The sequence below is a fragment of the Chinchilla lanigera genome, unplaced genomic scaffold (genome assembly GCF_000276665.1).
Source record: "Chinchilla lanigera isolate Chin_1 unplaced genomic scaffold, ChiLan1.0 scaffold00005, whole genome shotgun sequence".
Taxonomy (NCBI): Eukaryota; Metazoa; Chordata; class Mammalia; order Rodentia; family Chinchillidae; genus Chinchilla; species Chinchilla lanigera.
The window spans coordinates 16,504,287-16,523,563 of NW_004955406.1; the positions used below are offsets into that span (position 1 = coordinate 16,504,287).

General features: G+C 39.1%; 1 protein-coding gene across 4 annotated transcripts in view; it reads right to left on the reverse strand.

Annotated features, from left to right (window-relative positions):
- Astn1 (astrotactin 1) overlaps positions 1-19,277 on the reverse strand; it is a 296,448-nt gene that overhangs the window by 58,549 nt on the left and 218,622 nt on the right. For all 4 annotated transcript variants that reach the window (XM_013520987.1, XM_005374905.2, XM_005374906.2 and 1 more), the window contains exons 15-16: positions 16,432-16,536; positions 14,356-14,544 (exon numbers count right to left, since the gene is read on the reverse strand). In XM_013520987.1, coding sequence (XP_013376441.1) covers positions 14,356-14,544; positions 16,432-16,536 — 294 coding nt within the window. The remainder of the gene's footprint in view (positions 1-14,355; positions 14,545-16,431; positions 16,537-19,277) is intronic.

The following is a 19,277-nucleotide window of genomic DNA, read 5'->3' on the forward strand; positions in this document are numbered from 1 at the left end:
TATCCTCACCTACATTACTGCTGTCAATATCCAATGTGAATCCAGTGGGAGCCAAATCTACGGGACACCTATGGGGAGCTGCGAAGCAGGGGGACCGAGTTCTGGCTCTCTAAGGGAAGATGCAAAACAAACAGAATAAAGATACATGGAGTGGAAGTGCACCAAACACATCAATATCTACAGAACCAATTACTGCAGTCATTGGCTAAGCTTATAGTAAACTGACACGAGGGACCACAGCATTCAGCGGGGGCAATGGAAGCACACACACACAGAGTGGCTTTATACCCACCCCCCTCTGTGGAATAAACCTGCCTAAAGAAAACCCCCAAGGAAAGTGAGAAATGCCAAGGGAGCACAGGCTGTTGGCTTACCTTATTATGCTGTTTTACCCTGCTGCTGGCACTCACATTTCACCTACAAAGCACATACTTTAACTGGCAGATTTACTGAGAAATTGAGCTAGAGAAGTGATTCGTTCTACCTTTCTTTTTTTGCCATCATGGCTTTCTTTTTAGATCGGTAAAAGAAAAGTATTTTGAAGGTCTTTTGAACCTGCTTGGTTTTGCAATTGCTCAAAACCGAGGTCTCCTGTAGTATTAAATTCTGGCTAAGTGGAATGAATATTCTCTCTTTCCAGATTTACATGTGTGTGGGTGTGGTGTTGTTATGACTTATCAGAACTGTCTGCTTCTTTCTAATTACATCATGCTTTAACAGGAGACGGTACAACTGCTTTCTAGAGCCCCAAGGGATGAGGAGTATTTTGACCCTCACTGTCCCCTGTCCAGTCTCACTGGGCAGCCACCAAGCCCTCAGCAATCTTCGAACCATTCTTCACAAAGCTTTAAGGCAGTGGTCTGGGCCAGTCCACCTTTCCCTCCAAATACTTTAGGGTGCAAGGTGTCTTTCACCCAAACTCTTTAGCCCATATGTTCCCTTACTCCCCCCTAAACTGTTACACAGATTCCTGTATAGGCCAGCCTTCAGCATAGGCACTGTGGTACTTGACAATAAAACCCTGTGTTATGGTTGATGCATTGTGTCAACTTGGAGAGTCTAGAGGTTTGGCTAAGTGACTCAGCAATTCTGCATCCTGGGGTGAAAAGAACATGCCCTTAAGGCTCTGGGATGTTGTTCATTGTGTCAGTTTGAGAAGTTCAGAAGGTTAACTATGTGATTCAGCAGGGAGGCAGGTGCTTACTTTGTATTCATCCTGAGCCTGTGCAAAATGATGGCATGGAGATTATGTGAGTGCTACACACCCCTTGGGTGGGAGTAGCCTGCTTATAATATAAGGGAGGGAAAGAGGCTTGCTCTCTGACACTCCCCCTTTTGCTCTTGTTGCTTTGCTATCTTCTGCCGCCATGAACATTTGTCCTCTGCCATGTACCACTCTGCCTTGGAGCCAGCCAAGTATGGACTGAAACCTGGACAAACTGTGACCTGAATAAACCTTTCCTTCCTTAATTTTGGGCACTGAGTATTCTGTCTCAGCAATGAGAGAAAAGTAATCAAGACAGCTTGCCCCGAGAAACTTTCCAATAAATGGGACAAATCTTCAAAGAAGGAATGTTCTGGACCTCACTACAGGTTTCCTTACACCACCTGGAGTTCCCTTCAAGAGACCCACATTATTTGTCCCCTAGATACTTACTTGCCATCATTGAGCTTTGGTATCCATGTGTAGAATTCCATGATGAATTAAGGGCCTTCCTCTATTAACCATTGTATGACTGATACCTACCTAAAACCATCTGATCTGCAGTAAACACACAATGCATATTTTTGAGTGAATACTAAGGAATTCATAGCCTTCCCTCATGGTGCTGCTAATTGAGGTCTACATATCACTGATTCTGCAGGTATCAATATATCAATAAAGTAAGAGTTCACATGAGTATTTTCAAGAAAGATAAAGTGATATGATTGGAAAATCATCTACTTATCATCCTCAACACAGACTAAAGTGATGTATCTGAAGTCTTTGATCACTGTAGCAGTAAACATCTACATTTTATATAGTAGCTGGCCATTGGGGGTAGGTTTGAAAATAATGTCATTACCCTCTAAATAATAATTACTTATCTGTTCAATTACATGATTTCTCTAATATTAGTTCTTTCCTTACATATTCTTAATATTTCCTTTTAATTTATAACTTCTATTACCTGAATCAATTTCCAAAGAGTCCTACAATATTCAAGGAAACCCTGTCTCTGACAACAAAACAATATAAGTTAGAAACAGACTAGAAATGGCTAATGATAAGATAAAATGGGAATTTAAGTGAATGGAGTAATTATTTATTGGTTTATACCAAATATTTTTATGTCTCTTATTTTTGCTTAAACCCATATTGCATACTATACCCAGGGCATATCCCTGGACCCCCACAAAGGAAAACTTCCTATTCATTTTATGAAAGAAAATCAATCATAAGAAAGATAATAAAGAAGAACTACTGTTGAATCCTACAACAATAACTGCTAGCCCGAAACTTAGAAGAACAATCACAAATTGGAGGTAAAAGATTGATCTAGCAAGTTCCTAATAATAGCTTCTAGTCCCACCTTGTTTTTACATATCTAATTTGTTTTTTTTTAATGCCAAATTTCTGGACAGGACATTATCCACCTCTACCCACTCTTCTCCACTCCAGCTCTTAGTCTCTCTCACTGTCTGTCTCTCTGTCTGTCTCTCTGTCTCTCTCCTTCCACACACACACACACACACACACACACACACACAAACAAATCCCACCTGAAACTCTGAGAGAAGAGATCACAGTTGGAGCAAGGCTGCCTGTGGGGTGATGAAGGGAGATGCTGGGCGGTGGAAGGCAGCATGTTTGGAAAATGCTTTCTTAAACCACATGCTGCCATTTCCTTGGAAAGAGATGAAGAGAAAAAAGAAAACATGGCACCCACTCATTTATTCATTTTAAAAAAACTCACTGACTGCTTGCTAAAGGCTATTCACGGTATGATGTCATGGAAGAGATGGGGTAGGACCCGGGAAAAAATTTAGAAGTTTGTAGACATGGTCCTACTTTTCATCAGTTGTCAACCTGCTTATTAAGAATACAGACGTTTTCCTCTAAAACAGCATTGTTATTCATTGAAATCAAGAAAATATACGAGTCTAAGAAAAACCACACAAATTATTTATAATTCTCAATCCCCAATATCTACACAGGTCTGAACTGGGATGTTAACAGGACTGGAGTCCCACCTCTGGGACACAAGAGCAACCGGGATCTGTGTAATCAGTGGGCCAGACTTTGATCCCAGCAAAAAGAAGGCTAGCTTGTGTGGGCACTTGCCTGCGTCCTTCCATTTGGTGGCTGTGCCTGACAGCTCCTTTGCACTTAAAAGGGAATAACACCCAAGCCGTGCATCAGAAAGCTTCCCCAGAGATCCTTGTACACAAAGAGCTCATTCTTCATGAACCCCTCCCCTCCAAAAAACCCTTTCATTTAGAATGGAAGTTTGATGCTCCTGTTCCAATAGCCTGGTTCCTAAGGGATTTGTGACTTCTGAAAAATACATCCGTTTTCTTCTGTGCAGAGTGAGTAAATTTTACTGATATCCCTTTCAAATTTTTACCAGTGGTTATTTTGTTAAAAAGTACAAAGATGAGTGGCAACCTACATGAAAATCACGCTGAGAATGATGACAGTAATAGCAATAATATGAGATTCAGTGTTCCAATCACGAAATGTAGACATTGTGCTTTGGAAATAATACTTGAATTCAATCCATACCAGCCTTGGAAAGTAAGTATGAACAGCTATATTTTACAGATATAGAAACTGAGGCTCACAGCCATTAAGTAAACTTCTCTAAAGCTACATCTTACACAGAGTTGATGTAATTCTCACAGACACTCAACCCTTGCTACAAGCAACGACATTAAATTCCTTCCATCACAATATCAGCTGAATTAACCTATTTAGCCTTGAGTCAGGCATTATTAGATGTTGCATTCTGTTATCAGAAATAGAAATCATTTGCTGAGTTTATAGAGTCACAGCACATTAGAAGCAGAAGAAACTCTAAGTATAATTTAATTCAAGTTCATTATTATACAGATGAGAAAATTATTTTGAAGAGGGTTAGGTAATTTACTCAAGGTCAGCTGGCTGGCTAATGGTTCAGCTGAGACAAAGAACCTAATTCCCCTGGTTCCCAACCTGGTGTTCTTTCTCCCAACTTGCTGAGTTGGATGGGCATAGGGCATAACGCTGCTTAAGATACAAGGCCTTCTCCCTGAAAGGTGTGAAGAGCCCCATGATGTCAGATTCAGAGTCTCACATCAGATAGAGAATCTCTCCTTGCAACACCCTTCTTCATGTGATTTTCTCCCAACATAATTTTGCAGAGATAATTAGTTGTGGAATGCAGAAGCACATAACTTAATCAAGATAAAAAGCCTGATAAATATATGCCTTGTTCTATTAAGCCTCTAGCCACATGCTTCCTGACTTTGGAACACTATTGCCAGCCCATGGCACACTGAGCTACATGCTGGATAAAAGAAGATTGGCTAAACAAATTGTCCCATTTTATCTTGCTGAATCCAACAAACAGAGCAAGTTTGGCCTGAAATAGAGGTCCTTCTCTTTTTTTCCCATCAGAGAAACCAGGCCTTTCTCTTCTCCTGAATCATGTTCATTATCAATCTGATATTTAGCAACTACCTCCTTTAAGCATTACATTATTCTATAAGTTACAGGAATGGAGAAACAAAATTGTAAGGGCTTTGTGTTTGCTGCCTGGGTTGTTGAGCCCCAAGACACCTGCACAACCAGCTCCTTATTTTCTAGGTCTTGGTTCAAAAACTGCCCTTCATCACCATCACTGAGGTCGTCTCACTGCCTATCAACTTAATCTGTCCCAACCCTCCAGTGAACCTCTAGCATACCAACTGGTTTTAGTTTCTTCATAGCACCTATCAGTATCTGAAACTACTGCTCTTGTTATTTTCATATCCTGTCACTTTTCAATAGGAAATGAACTATGTAAGAGCAGAGAAAGTCCTGTATCATTTATCACCACATGCCCAGTGCCTGAACCAATATTTAGATCTGGAAGACACTGCACAATGCCTGCGTAAACCCATTTCTGGGAAACAAAATCAAGTTGTAACAGGAAATCTTACATATTTAGAATAGTTGAGACTCATCCAGACTGCAATATAATTAACTCCTAAGCTATATGATATGAACAATATGTTACTATTGTCAGGTTCATGATTACATGGAAAGGATTTGGACATCACTATTAGAGTTGTTCAATCAATCAAAATACTGTTCAAATCAAATGTGAAACTCTAATAATTTTGGTTTCCAGAGGGAAAAAATGGCATCACTTTTGAATACTGTTTCAAATAAACTAGCTAGAGCTTCTTGAGATAGTAAGATGAGGACAGTGTAGCCTGGAGTACAAAGCTTTTACAAAACCGCTTATCATCTTTAATCCTGATTGTTGGCGTATTTCCAACTCCCATCAGTGCCAGGGAGCTTACAACAGTTCAAGGTCGCATACAACCTAATTTCTGCACCAAACCTAACAATCAATGGCTCAAGTAGAGAAAAGATTTCATTCAAAGTACAAAACCAGTCAGGATGGTTCTCCAGTGTGTGACACACTTTGTGGCAATAACACTAAGACACAACCCTGGAGGTGATGGTGCCATGGCTCCCATGTAGAATTCACACACTAGATGGTATGAAAAGGGAGCATGAGAGATCCTCACCTGTCTATCTCTGAGAAAAGTATATAGAATGTGTTCCTAGAACAGCTAAGTTATCATCTGCAAGTCTGCTAGAAGTATGGAATCTCAGGCCCCACTTAGACTTAACTAAATAAGAATGTCCATTTTAATGAGATTGCATGTGATACACATGCACATTAAATTTTTAGAAACACCCTGGGATGGAGGAACAAACGCTACTCCCCAACAACCATATTATCATCATGGATCACAGCCCCAAAAAGCCACAACAATAAAAAAAAAAATGCAGAAAATCCAAGGCAAATGTCAGTGGGCCTACCATGAAGTCTAATCAGTGTTGACATCTGGCCCCTGGTGGGCTCACTTTAGACCAGTGTCCTGGTTTCAGTTATTTATTGATTCCACCTTAAACTCTGGTGTCCTTATCAACAACACAGCAAGAAACCACCCCTGGTATACGTCATTGGTTAAACGTGTTTTTTAAAACCTTGACTCTGCTACTTACTAGTATTGTGTCCATGTGCAAATTGCTGAAGCTTTCTGAGACTTTTTATTATCTATAAAATGGGAGGGTAAGACCTAATGGACGTTAGAGGATTAAATGAGAAAAGAGATGTAACATGCTTACCAAGGCATCTGGCTCAAGGTTAAGTGCTCAAAAAATGGTAGTTATTTGGTAACATTATTCTTAGTAACTTCCTTTTTCAACTTGCAGGTCCAGTTTGCTCTGGACTCATTGGTAACAGCCTAGAGACTTGACACTCAAATTGAATCCCACATGTTTTGGGAAGTTTAAAATCTCTTACAGAGACTGCCTGTCACACTGCCAAGCTTATCTTTGGTGGTCCATTTCTCAGGCTTTTGTGTCTATGAATGCCACAGGCAGCGAAATTCTCTAAATCCCCTCTCTCTTCATTACAGGGCTTTGCATACAACAGACATGCAGCAAATGTTTGTTGAATGAATAAATTATATTTAGAAAAAGAGAGCTATGCATCACAATTGCTTTGCTACTTGAGTGTTAACTTTGTTGTCATAAATGTGTGTAGAAAGAGTCTTTGGAGCTGGTTTACAAGCTGAGATCTGTAAAACATAAGATATCATATAAATGTAAATCATTGCTCTTCATTGAATTTCTTTAAGTTTGCGTTAATTTGATCTGATTTTGAAGCCATGTGATACAATTTTGCAAGTAAACTGAAGAATTGTACCAGCCTCAAATCCACACAAGCAAGTCTTGGCTGACCAGCATTCACAGACTGGGATCAGGGGTTGATTGCTGATTCAGCTGCTGTTTTTGTCTCTGCTAAGCAGAAGTCTGTTCAGTCTCCTGGGAGAGAGACTAATTGAGTTTGTCCCAAGCTATACTCACACAAGGAACAAAGTAGTGGAACATGGAAAACATACATGAGTCCTGTGTGGTGGAAATACAACACCAGGTAGGTGGTTTCTCCCCTCCTTTTGACTCTAATCTGAATGATGGCTGGACCTAGGGATAACCTTTCAAGAAAACCCTCAATTGCATCTTGGAGAAAGAGGAAGTTTTCACCATGAAACAGAGGCAATCAAATAGATAAAATGTGGACTGTACTCTCGAAGTTGCAGCAGAAAGGAAAACCTTGCTTATTGTAGTCTGGCAACCCAGATAACCCTGCTGATATGCCTCAAAAGCAATGTCAAGAAAAATCATTGGCCAATGTCAGACCCAAAGCAACAATTAAAGTGATATAGGGAAAGAAAAGAAAGGGAAGAAAGATCTAGGGAGATCTACTCCTGAATGGAGTATTAAAAAAAATAGAAGAAAGAAAGATGATGCACCGTGCTTAGTGCATCAGGTGGAGGATTAAAACTAAACCCTTAGAAGTCTAATTTGAGGAAGGCTCGCTTTTTCTTGATCTCTTCTCTGAGATCTACAGATCTGTAACTCTTTACAAATTTCTTCTGAACTGACAAAAAAGAAAGGATTCGTTCCTTCAATGAACTGTGGGTGCTGATTACATGCTAAGCACTGTGACAGGGATGAAGCCTCGAAGATCAATAAGATGTGGTCATATTGCTTTGTAAACTTCTCAGACTTTGGTCCAAAGCTCAGCTTTCTGTAGACAGTTGTGTGCTTTGCTTTTCTAGATTAACTTTGTAAGTCTTTGTTCAAGATAACATAAACTTTTCAGAAGATATATTTTAATCTTTTAAGAGTTTTATTACAAATGCGGCTCACACTTCTGGCGGGAAAAGTAAGATGGTAAGTAAGTTTTCAGTAGAAAATAGTAAAAGTCCCTCATCCCTTCCCATAATTTGGGAACTAACAGATAATTTGCTCTGATACACAAATGAAGTTATTTTGAGATTATACATACATGTTTCTCCATATATACATTATATATGTGCATGGAGATATAGAGAAAGGTGAAATACATACATCACAGATATATGCATTTCTGTATCTACATATATATGTATATATGTATATACACAAATACTTGCATATATAATTTTTACAGACTAGATCCTAATCTTCTACAGTTTGCTAGAAACAGAATATCTCCAGGTGGATAAACAATAAGCTGAGAGACAATCACTGTCTGGTGGCTTCTGTGGAGTGAAATTGGATTATTGAGATGAGTACGAAGAAGATCTGTTTTCCATTTTATAATAGGTCATGCATTTTGAATATTTATATGAACTTTTGAAATTAAAAATAAAGCAAAGAAGCATATTAAGTACTGTGGAGACTATTATTATGCAAGATAGTCCTACAGGGAAATGACAATACAGGGAGATGCAAAGAATACTTACAAAGAACTATAAACATGCAGCAAAGAACCCTGTAGCTTCAAGGATAACTGTGTGGGAGGGTTAACTATCATGCTAGCTCTTTCAGAACAGGAATAATGAGATGATAGAATGCAGGTAAGATGGAGGACAAGGTTGGCCACAGTGAGAATCACTGTGAAGAACCTTGATCCCCTCTTACAAATCTCAAGAGCTGTGAAGAACCTCGATCCCCTCTTACAAATCAGGCAGAATCTGGGTCCTGAAGAGCTCTAGCCCAGAGAGAGCTTCCAGAAGGAATCAGCCCTGCTGGCACTGGCCCAGTGAAAATAAACAGGGATTTCTAGCCTCCAGGATTAAAAAGAATACATTCACTTTGTTTTGTTTTGTTTGTTTGTTTGTTTTTGATTTTTCTCTGGTACCAGGAATCGAACTCACGACCTTGCACTTGCCAGGCAGGCGCTGTGCCACTGAGCTAAATCCCCAGCCCCCACTCATTTTGTTCTGAATAGGAAGTTTGTGGTAATTTGTTACAGCGGCCACAAGAAACTGATACAGGGAGTGATGTCTTGCTGCTCACGCTGGGAAGGTGGTAAGGAGTTAGTGAGGGCTTCAAGCTGAGGAGTGATGCCATTCAATAGCATTTTAAAAAGGTAGCAGATGGTGAACTGCAGAATGGAATAGAGTGACAGGAAACAGAAGCAGAGGAGATATATGAAGAAGCTATTTTAATTGTTTTTATAATTGGCATATAATAACTGTACATATTTATGAAGTACAATGTGGTGTTTTGATTCATGTATACATTGCATAATGATCAAGTCAGGGTAATTAGCATATCCATCACCTTAAATTGTATCATTTCTTCATGGTAAATACATTTAAAATTGTCACTTCTAGCTATTTTAGGGTATGTTATTCATTACTGTTCACTATAATCACACTACTGTAGCACATAGTACAGCAGAATTTATTCCTCATATCTGACTGCGATGTTATTTCATTGACCAACCCCTCTATTGCCCCTCCTTCTTTCTTCCCAATCTGAATCATCTGATATTATGAATAGTCAAAGAAATAGAGAGGAGGAGACACCCTCTTGAGGAATGATTTTATTGTTTAAGAAGGCAAGACTCTGATGTGGTCTATGTGAAGGATGGAGAGGAGCATAAGGAAGTACTCTTCCTTTTACATTTTAACCCATCAGTGCAGTTTAGAATCTGCTAGTAGATATGGGGAAGAGAAAAGAAACGTCGACCATCATGGTACCTATAGAATATCCAAATACAATTCCTAAACACTTAAGGGCACAGAAGCTTTGAATGCAGGAGGAAAGGGTAGCATTAGACTACAGGAAAGGAAGCACCCAACAACAGTAAGAAGAAAGAAACATTAACAATGAAAGCTCTGAAACCTTTAATATAAATAATTTCTTTAGAGAAATAAGGACAGAAAAGAATGAGGAACAAAGGCCTAAGACTTATGAAGACACTGAACAAAATAGCATTAAGGACATTAGAGGAAGAGGACATTTTTAAGAGACAAGACTGGTCAAGAGGGACTAATTATTCTGTAAAGAGAGGTAGAATGGTCACTGAATAGATCCGAGTGACCCTCTGATAATAAACCCTCGATTTCCTTCTCTAGTGCTGTTTCTGCAAAACATGTAGTCAAAGGCAATAATTGGAAGAGTGAAGCAGAGTTCAGGAAATAAAGATGTATAACCTACACTTCTGAGTCATTTGTAGAAAAATGGGTGCACTCTGAGATCATAATGTTAAGTGAAATAAATCAGATGTAAAAGTTAAATATCACATGCTTTCCCTTAGGTGAGAAACCCCAAGTATAAATGAATTAAAGAGCAAAATAAAAGACAAATGATAGGAAACAGAGAGGTAGATATTGTGTAAATGGAAAGGGGACCAAGAGATGGGAGTAGAAGGGAGGAAGAGGAAGGGGCAGTAAAAAGAATTAAGATGTGTCACATACCTGTACTAACTTCCCAAGATGAATCTCATCATTATGTACTGCAAACACATACAAATAAAAATAAAAAATTTTTAAAAGAAATTCAGTGGTAGGGGATGGATATGATCAAAATATATTATACAAGTGGAAACCCCCAAAATGTAAAGCCAGGGGACAAATCAAGACAAGGAGGGTAACAGGAGGTGAAAAACTCAAAGTATATCAAGTGTGTACCCAGATGAAATCCATTAATCTGAATTACCCATAGGCACTAACAAAAATCATATGAAAAGAAAGTCTATGGTAATGCAAGAAAAGGAAACAATGGTTTAAAAACGTAACATGTTCATGATAATATGATTTTTTAGGAGACAAGATAATTTGTAGAAGACATAGTTGCTTTGGCAGGGAAGAAATAATTCAGTGGCTGAAGAGATTCTAAATATTTTAAAAGAGGAGACTAATGAGTTAGTGAGGGCTAAGGGGAAGCAGGAGGGTAGGGACAGTACCCAGGTACAGAAGGAGGCCTGAGGAGAATGAATTGCATATTTTTTGAGGTGTGAGGACAAAAGATAATGAGAGAAGAGAGAACTTTAGACTTGAGGATGGAGAAGGTTGGAAAATCTCATTTTTTTCTTTTCTTTCTTTCTTTTTTTTTTTTTTTTTTTGTGGTGCTAGGGGTTGAACCCAGGGCCTTGGGCATACAAGATAAGTGCTCTACCACTGAGCCACATCCCCAGCCTGGAGAATCTCATTTCTAATGGTTTATTGGATTTGTAAAAGTAACTAATGCTAATTTTAGACAATTAGAAATGGCACTATATTTTCTGCTGTCTTCTATCAGGGTTAACTAGAGTCGGGTGATACTAATCCCTGAACCACATAAAGTTGTTCTGACAAATAAGTGCCTGTGGAACGGAAGGCTGCCTTCTGGAGATCTGGTCAAACATATCCACCTCTGAGTTTTTGTCAGTCAAGCATAACTAAAGCATGTTACATGTCTACAGTGAAACCAACATAGAAGTCACCACTTGAGAAGACTTTCACCACCATTACCACCACCATCACTGACAAGAGGAATAGCAGTAAATAACTGCTGAGTGCTTACCATGTGCCTCTCTCCATGTCAGACTTTGGGAATTTAAAGTTGAACAAGGCATGGAACTAACCCTTGAGAATTTTGAGATACTGAAGAAAGAAGATGGTATTGTTTGGAAAAGTATCCCCGAAAAGCGAATGTGTTAAAGGCTTGGTTCCCAGCCCATGATGCCATGGGGAAGTGATGGAATCTTTATGAGGTGGAGCCTATGAGATAGCTTCCTGTCGTTGGATGTGCCCTTGAAGAAGACACTTGGACCCCAGCCCACTCGTGTTTTTCCCAGCCACCATAAAGTGAGCAACTTTGCTCTACCACATGACCCCTGAAAAGATACCTGCTTAGCCATGGGCTCAAAAGCACTGGGGCCAACCAACCGTACACTGAAATTTTTGGAACCATGAGCCAAAATAAACTTTTCCTTTTTTGTAGTTGATTATCTCAGGTCTTTCTTACAATAACAGAAAATGGACTAAAACAGCTGAAGCTGCTCTTTGTCCCAGATGCCTGCTCTGAGAAATTTTCTCATCTAAAAGTGTATGAATAATGCTCCGTAAGCTATCAGAACTGGGAGACGACAGAGCACAGAACATGAAGTGTAGGTAAGTAAATGAATACAGTAAAATAATTTGGCCTACTCTAGGTCTCCAATCTTTAAGTCTTGAGCCTTTTCCATTTCACTTCACCATGACAAACCTTTTATGCTGTTCAGTCTCTAAGCAGTATTAGGTAACTGGCCATAGGTACAGAAGTACCTGAAAAAGTCTAAAAAATCCTTTTTGTTAGGAAGATTCTAAAGTGAGAGCTGAAAAGAAAATATAATTGAAGAACTCCTGTAGGAAGAAGTGTCACTTGCCCGTCATGACAGATATAGCCCTCTCAGGACACTTGTCACCCAAGGGTACAAAGTCCCATTCTGAGCCACATCTCTCCGAGCACAGAATAGCAGAACTTCTTCCTGTGTCTTATGAGCTTATCATCTTTAATCAGTAGCATCTCCTTACCTAGGGTTTGAAATAAAAGGAAATTAGTGCTTAGAGTGGAGAAAAATATTTTAAAGAACTTTTTTTGAGCCAAACAACAAGAGATAAACCTTACTAATTAGAGACAAGGCTCAAGAATAGGGCGTAGTAAACGTGGACAATAAACATCCACCTCTGGGTTTTCATTAATCAGATATAACCAAAGTACACATATTCAGATGTGCTAGTATCCTTTTAAGATCAATAACAAGCAAAGAGTTATATGAATCATGTCTCCACAAAGTTAAAACAATGGTGGGGTTGCGGCAAACTAGCTTCAAAGTGACAAGAGAGGCTTGAGACAGGATCACTGACACTGATCCCAGGCAGAAAATTTGTGCATGGTCTTAGCATTATGCCACACTTTTCTTGACCCTGGGGATACAGCAATGTTTGGGAGAAAGTGAGGCACAGGAGCTCTGAGTAATGCAAGGCTTTCCTTTTCCAGAAATCCCAGGCTCTGGTGATCCCTGAACCACTGGCAAACAGAAATAGTGGAAGATTCAGAGTTTTGATTCAGTCCACAGGCTCTGGCATGGAAATGTCAGAAAGCTTCACCATCTGAAACTGGTTTTATCGACATTTACTTACATTACATCGCTGTCTTGGGAAACTAGAATCAGAACAAGGTTAAGATCATGAAGTTTGAAGGGATGCCATAAGCTTGTGGCTACATCTTTGAATTTAGAAAAATCAGGCTTGGGTGGAAATACCTGCTGCAACTGTAGCCTAGAAACACAAGTTTTGCTCCTGGGAGAAAGGGACTAACCAGGAGAGAAGCTATTATGCTTCATTACTTCTTGAGCAAGGCAAAACAGGAAACTGTACAGGGCTCACAGAACCAAAAGCATCTTAGCCACCGAGGCATATTTGCTCCCCTTAGAAGCACAACTGACAGCAGTGTTCCTTGTCTCAGAGGAGCCTTTGATACTGAGTCTCAAGATGATTCATTTCTTGAATTTCATTGTGCTAATTCATCACTTGCCCCTTAGCAACTCACACATTATGTAACTCGGGCTCCTCAGAAAGTGACACATATAACCACAGGGGAAGTTACATGAATGGCAACTGTTAAGCAGCCATGGTTGATCAGACTAGAAATATATTGGAGAGTAGTCTTCCATGTCTTTTGTAGCAGAAGATTTATGCCGAAGATTTTAAAATTTCAATTTCTTAATATTTACTTGGACTAAATATTAATTTGTTGTTAATATAGTGGACAAGGATTTATCTGTGAGTCCCTCATGCAGAGCTATGTAAACCTAGGCCAATAGAAACTTCCTCGTAACACAGAGCAGTAGGAAAATTGAGGTAGGGCAGGACGAAGTGAGATGGGGCTTACTTACCATGTAAAGACACAGAGCAATGTGCTGGAGTTGTTGGAGGTAAAAAGTTGTAGAGGAAACTGAAACAATTCTCTTCCTTCAACTAGATCCATCAACAGCAATTTAATACTTTGCGTTATTCATAATTGAATAAACAGCAGTTATAAGAAAGTAGATTCTCTGCATGTCAATTAACACCCTGGCCATATAGTTCTGACACCATCTCGCTCCTAAAATTGCCCCCACTTCCGCATTTTGAGATTTGGTTTTGGCAACCAAACCTCGGAAATTTTACAGATGGACACAGCGCACTGAAGGAAAAATGTGAACCACTGTTTTCCACATGGACTCCTTAAGTTTGGTCATACGGGTTGTACGTGAGCAGCTGTTACCTGAATGGGGAGTAGAATTTGGGGCTCATGATAGCACTCACCTTTACTGATATCTTCATATTCCATCCAGAGTCGCCGCTGGACTTGCTTGTTTGGGTACCAGATAGAACAGGATTCTTCAAAGCCATAGATAGCTTCCTGGATGTAATGGTTGCCAAACTGGTCCAACAAGGCCACAAAATCTGCACGTGATGTAGCCCCATCCAGGGAGTGAAGAGCATTGCTGAAAGCTACGGAAGAACATCACCAAGAGTAAGTGAGAGTGAAGAATCGCAGTTTGGGTACGTGGATTCCCATCAATTCAGGCATAAGTGTGAATGTTGGACAGCTGGCTAAGGATGTCAGGTGACTGTTTCCATCTAACCAAATCTGATCTTTTCAAGCCAGTTGGTTGTTACTAACTTTGTGCAAATTAAGGAGAACATTGCCAAAGCTCCCCTCCCACAGCAAGATAGATGTGTTTTCCCCCTTAACCACAGGTCATGACATTAAATCAATTTAGTCAGTTCAAATAATAGCATGTTTCCAAAGAAAGAGAATAGCATAGTCTAAAATAGAAACACAAACACTGTCAGAGAACATTTCACATCAGAAGATGAAATATTGTTTCATGGAACATGCCTTGTATGGATGTGGGAGTGTGTGTATGCATAAGGTCATGACATAAAAATGTATTCTAACAACGGGTAATGTCCACAAAAGTTTGCAGAATTCTACTTGTAGAAATCGGCAATGGGATGATAAAGGGAAAAGAAAGTTAAAACAAGTCATTAATATCTTGCTTATATCTTATTTGAGAAAATCGAAAATAAGAGGATTAGGAAATGACAAATGGAATAAAGACCTTATTTACTTCATCACCTTCTTCCCCAGCCAAATCTCTTGGCTTTTCTGTTTTTCTGTAAGAGAAATGTCCTCGGAAAGAAGATATAGTCTGTGGTAAATTTTCCAAATCCAATACCTTCTGTATCTGGACAGTTCTATACAGCCTTTGTTTCTACCTGAGTACTTGGATTCTACTGGGACTAAGTGGTGTCTCACCCTGACGGGCCAAAGTCACATCATCCGGTACTTGACTATGTGACTTTTGTTACATGATTACATGGGGCAACAGAGATATCCAACAGCATCTGAGTATGTGAGTAGTGTAAAGCTTCTGTTCCTACCTTTTCCCAGAATGAAGAGCAGCTTAGTTTCTTCTAGGTATTCTATACCTACAGAGTTTCCTTAGTATGGGCCTCATCCTAATACCTTCTTGCCAGCAACTCTTCTGAATCAATAAGAAGAAGTTCTGGGCCCCTCTAGATGTGTTCTATATCCTTAATGCATTATCTTTCTCTACTCACCTTTTTTGTATATATGTCTCACTTCTTATCATAACCCCTGGTTATCATCTTCCATTTATCTTTCTCCCATTGGCCCTAAGATTCTACCTCCTGGTTGCTGACCCAAGACCCTAAGTAGTAAATTTAGAACTTAATATCCCTTAGCTTCGTAGAGATAATATGCATGTATTTATTTCTATGTGTGTATATATATGCATTACTATGTAAATATTATTGTGTTCTATACAGTTATATTACTATACATATAGATGCAATTTATTTGTTTATTGTACTTACTTACTGTTTAAGAAACTTAAGCCATCTCCTATATTTTAATTTTTCCTATCCTTTTTCTTGCTGTCTTTCCCTTATGTCATTATATGGAATCTCTATATTATGTTCTTTGCATTTTGAATGCTTTATTCTCTCAAGTGAAAAGTCTGTTTTTGAAAAATTCTCCCCATCCACGAGGTGACCCTAGAATAAAGCTAAATTAGTTGTCAAAGCCTCTGTCAATAAACACCCCTTGGAGCCTTTTACAGTTGTTATTGGTTTCAGCCTTGCCCATTCTGTCTCTTTTACAGTCCAAGATAATACTTGCAATTTAATCTATGTATAGAAAAAGATCCAATCCTTAAGTGCCACTTTCCTTAAGAGTGAATCTGAGTAAATAGGTCCTGTATTCCATGGAGTTAGCTACATCTTCAACACTGGCACCAAAGGCTATTTATTCACTTGGGAGAAATTCCAAGCTCTTGGCGGGGGGTGGGGAGTTCTTGCTGCAGTGCTCACCCTGAGAGACAGCTGCCTGGTTGAGTTTGATGTGGTACATCACAGACTGCACCTTCCAGTGCTGCAGGACGGGGTATCCAGACACCTCGCTGAAGTTCACCATCCCTGGGGAGAAAGGAGACACAGGGTCAGTGCACCAGATTGATTCACAATTCTCAAGTCAAAAACCATGACCCAACTCATTCAGGTTAAGGATTATAATTGTGAGAAAATGCTGAGGTGCTTTTTGATGAAGAGAATTCTAGAATCATAGTAACAACAGTTATCCTTTATTGAATGTTCACACTGGGGCAGGCATTTTGCTAAGTGCTTTGCATACATTGAGCTTTTTTATCCTTCTGAGAGCATTGTTATTATTTGCATTTTATGAATGAGGATTCCGTGGCTCAGGCAGACTGTTTATATATAAAGTCCCTAAGAAACTAGGTAGCGCAGGATGAAGTTCTAGATATTCCTCAGCCCAGGACCAGGGTTCTTACTCATGTGACTATAACACCCCCCTACTAAATTTATATTAAACTCCAGGCTTACTGTAACACACCGGATTTTCTCTCTCTTTAATGGTTGCAGTAATTGACTCAGCTCACATATCTGATAACATTGATTTTTCTGTCTCATTTAACTGATTTGTGTTTGGTATTTAAGTTTTAATTACTCTGAAGCTGATAAAACCTATTTCTTCTTTACCAGAAGGGACAGTGTCAGGGTGACGAAATCACTTGAGAAGGCAGGGTTGGCCAAATATCAAGCGTCATCTCTGTGCCAGGTAACATGACAGGCACTTCTGGTGTCCCTCTTACAGACGGGACAACTAGGGCTCTGAGAAGCTAAATTAGTTGTCCAGGCACCGCTCAATAAACACCTCCTAGAGCCTTTTACAGATGTTATTAGTGAGCTGCTCTTTCTTGAGTGCCCTGGAGAAAGAGTCACCCTGTTTGAATTCTAGCCATTACTATACACAGAAAAGGCTGTGAAACAAGACAATTAGGTCATAGGAAATTTACAAATTGGCTTCTAAATTGAGGAAACCAATTTAAGCTTTGTTTCTATGCCTAATATTTGGTATATGTGTAACTTATTGGTGTATGTATATAAATTTGTGAATGTATAAATGCACAAATATAATGGCTATATATGCTAGGTATATATATAATATAATAAATACACAACATAGTGTGCATGTGTACAAATGCAACAACAAATACATATATGTGGTGAAATATATATATGGTGAAATAGATAGAGTGAAATATACATATGAAATATATATATAGTGATATATATACATATATATATCAATTATTCTGCCATTTGACCCAAGCTTCCTCTAACTTAAATCAACTAATTTAATACCTAAACTGAATGAAGAGTAGACAGAATTAATTAGGTGCTTGTCAACTTTGATCAAATTAGGTGAGTAATTACCAAATTTCTATTTCTGTGTGAATCATATGGGAATAATTATTTGTAAGGCAAAAAGAAGAAAGGTCAGGAAAAGTGCTTAATGAATCAACTGCTTACATTTTATCCTAAGTAATCAAAGACAAAGTGCCTAAAACTAAGAGAAGGTTTTCTGTACTGTTTTTTCTTTTAAATATTCTTGTTCCAAAGCATTAAGCTTTGTGATGACAATCATGCTACTACATGCTTTGGCTGTTAACCTGTACAGTAGCTTCAAAGGCATACAAATGGAATTCTAACTTCCCAAGTTGAAGTGTTCAGTCATATACCTTAAAGATGCATGCCATTAGAACATGAAATGTGTGTAGTACCTAGAACTGCTCTGCAAACAGTTTCGAAAAACCAATTTATTAAATACAGTAAGTCCAACAAACAAAGAGTCTCAATGTTCAAAGTTCCTTTCAGTTGAAATTTTTAGTGGAAAAAGAAATTGGGAAGAAATGAAGAATCCAGAGTCCCAGAGCCAGCCGGGTTGCTGCAGGGAGCAGTTTCAGATTCAAGTCACTCTGATATCCATAAACTTTTGTTCTCACAGCTGAGCATCTTCTCCCTGGCTATGTGGCTAGGAATATCTTTATACCTTTCATTAGTGCATGTCTGCAGTACACAGTGTTGGAGTTCCTTGAGTGGAGTTGGTGTGTGTACACAGCACATCTTATTTTGTCGTTCATTCCCTCCTGCCTACCTGGTCCCTGCATCACTTGATCCCCTTCTCATGTGAGAAAGATCCACCTCCCTACTTCCTATTATCTATCATTTATTTTGCTCTTTGTAATTTGGGTGTCTCATATAAGAGATACTATGTGATAGTTAAGCCTGTGTGTCTGATTTATTTCACTTAACATTATGGTCTCAAGGTGCATCCGTTTTTAATTTCCAGTTGTTTCATCTACAAAGCAAACCACTTCTCTGAAATGGTGCCTTGTTTCCTTTACAAAGCTCTGACTCCCACCAGCTGTGTGACTTTGGTCTGGGAAACTCATTTGTTTTGGTTTTCATATCTGAAAGGTGGGTGGTGTTCGTTCTACTTACTTTATAGGTAGGTTCGAGAACAGAATAAAATTAAGGCCATAAACATGACCTGGGGTAAAAAATAAGGCATTCTGCACATGCATGGCCTCAATGTGGTCATCTTTCTCCACCTGACCCTGCTCCTCTGCTTTTTATCACACTTAACTGTGTAAACTTCACATAACTGATGCCTTTCTTATAACTTCCTAGGCTTCAGTTCAGAACAACAGAGAAAAGAAAAAATAAAGCAACAGGCACGGGAGTAGGAATGACAGTGCCCCAGATCTACTCAGGCTGAGCCCAATAACTGAACTCCATTACTTCGCTGCTAAACAATTCTGCTGGATGCACTTGAATTATACTATAGTCAGGGA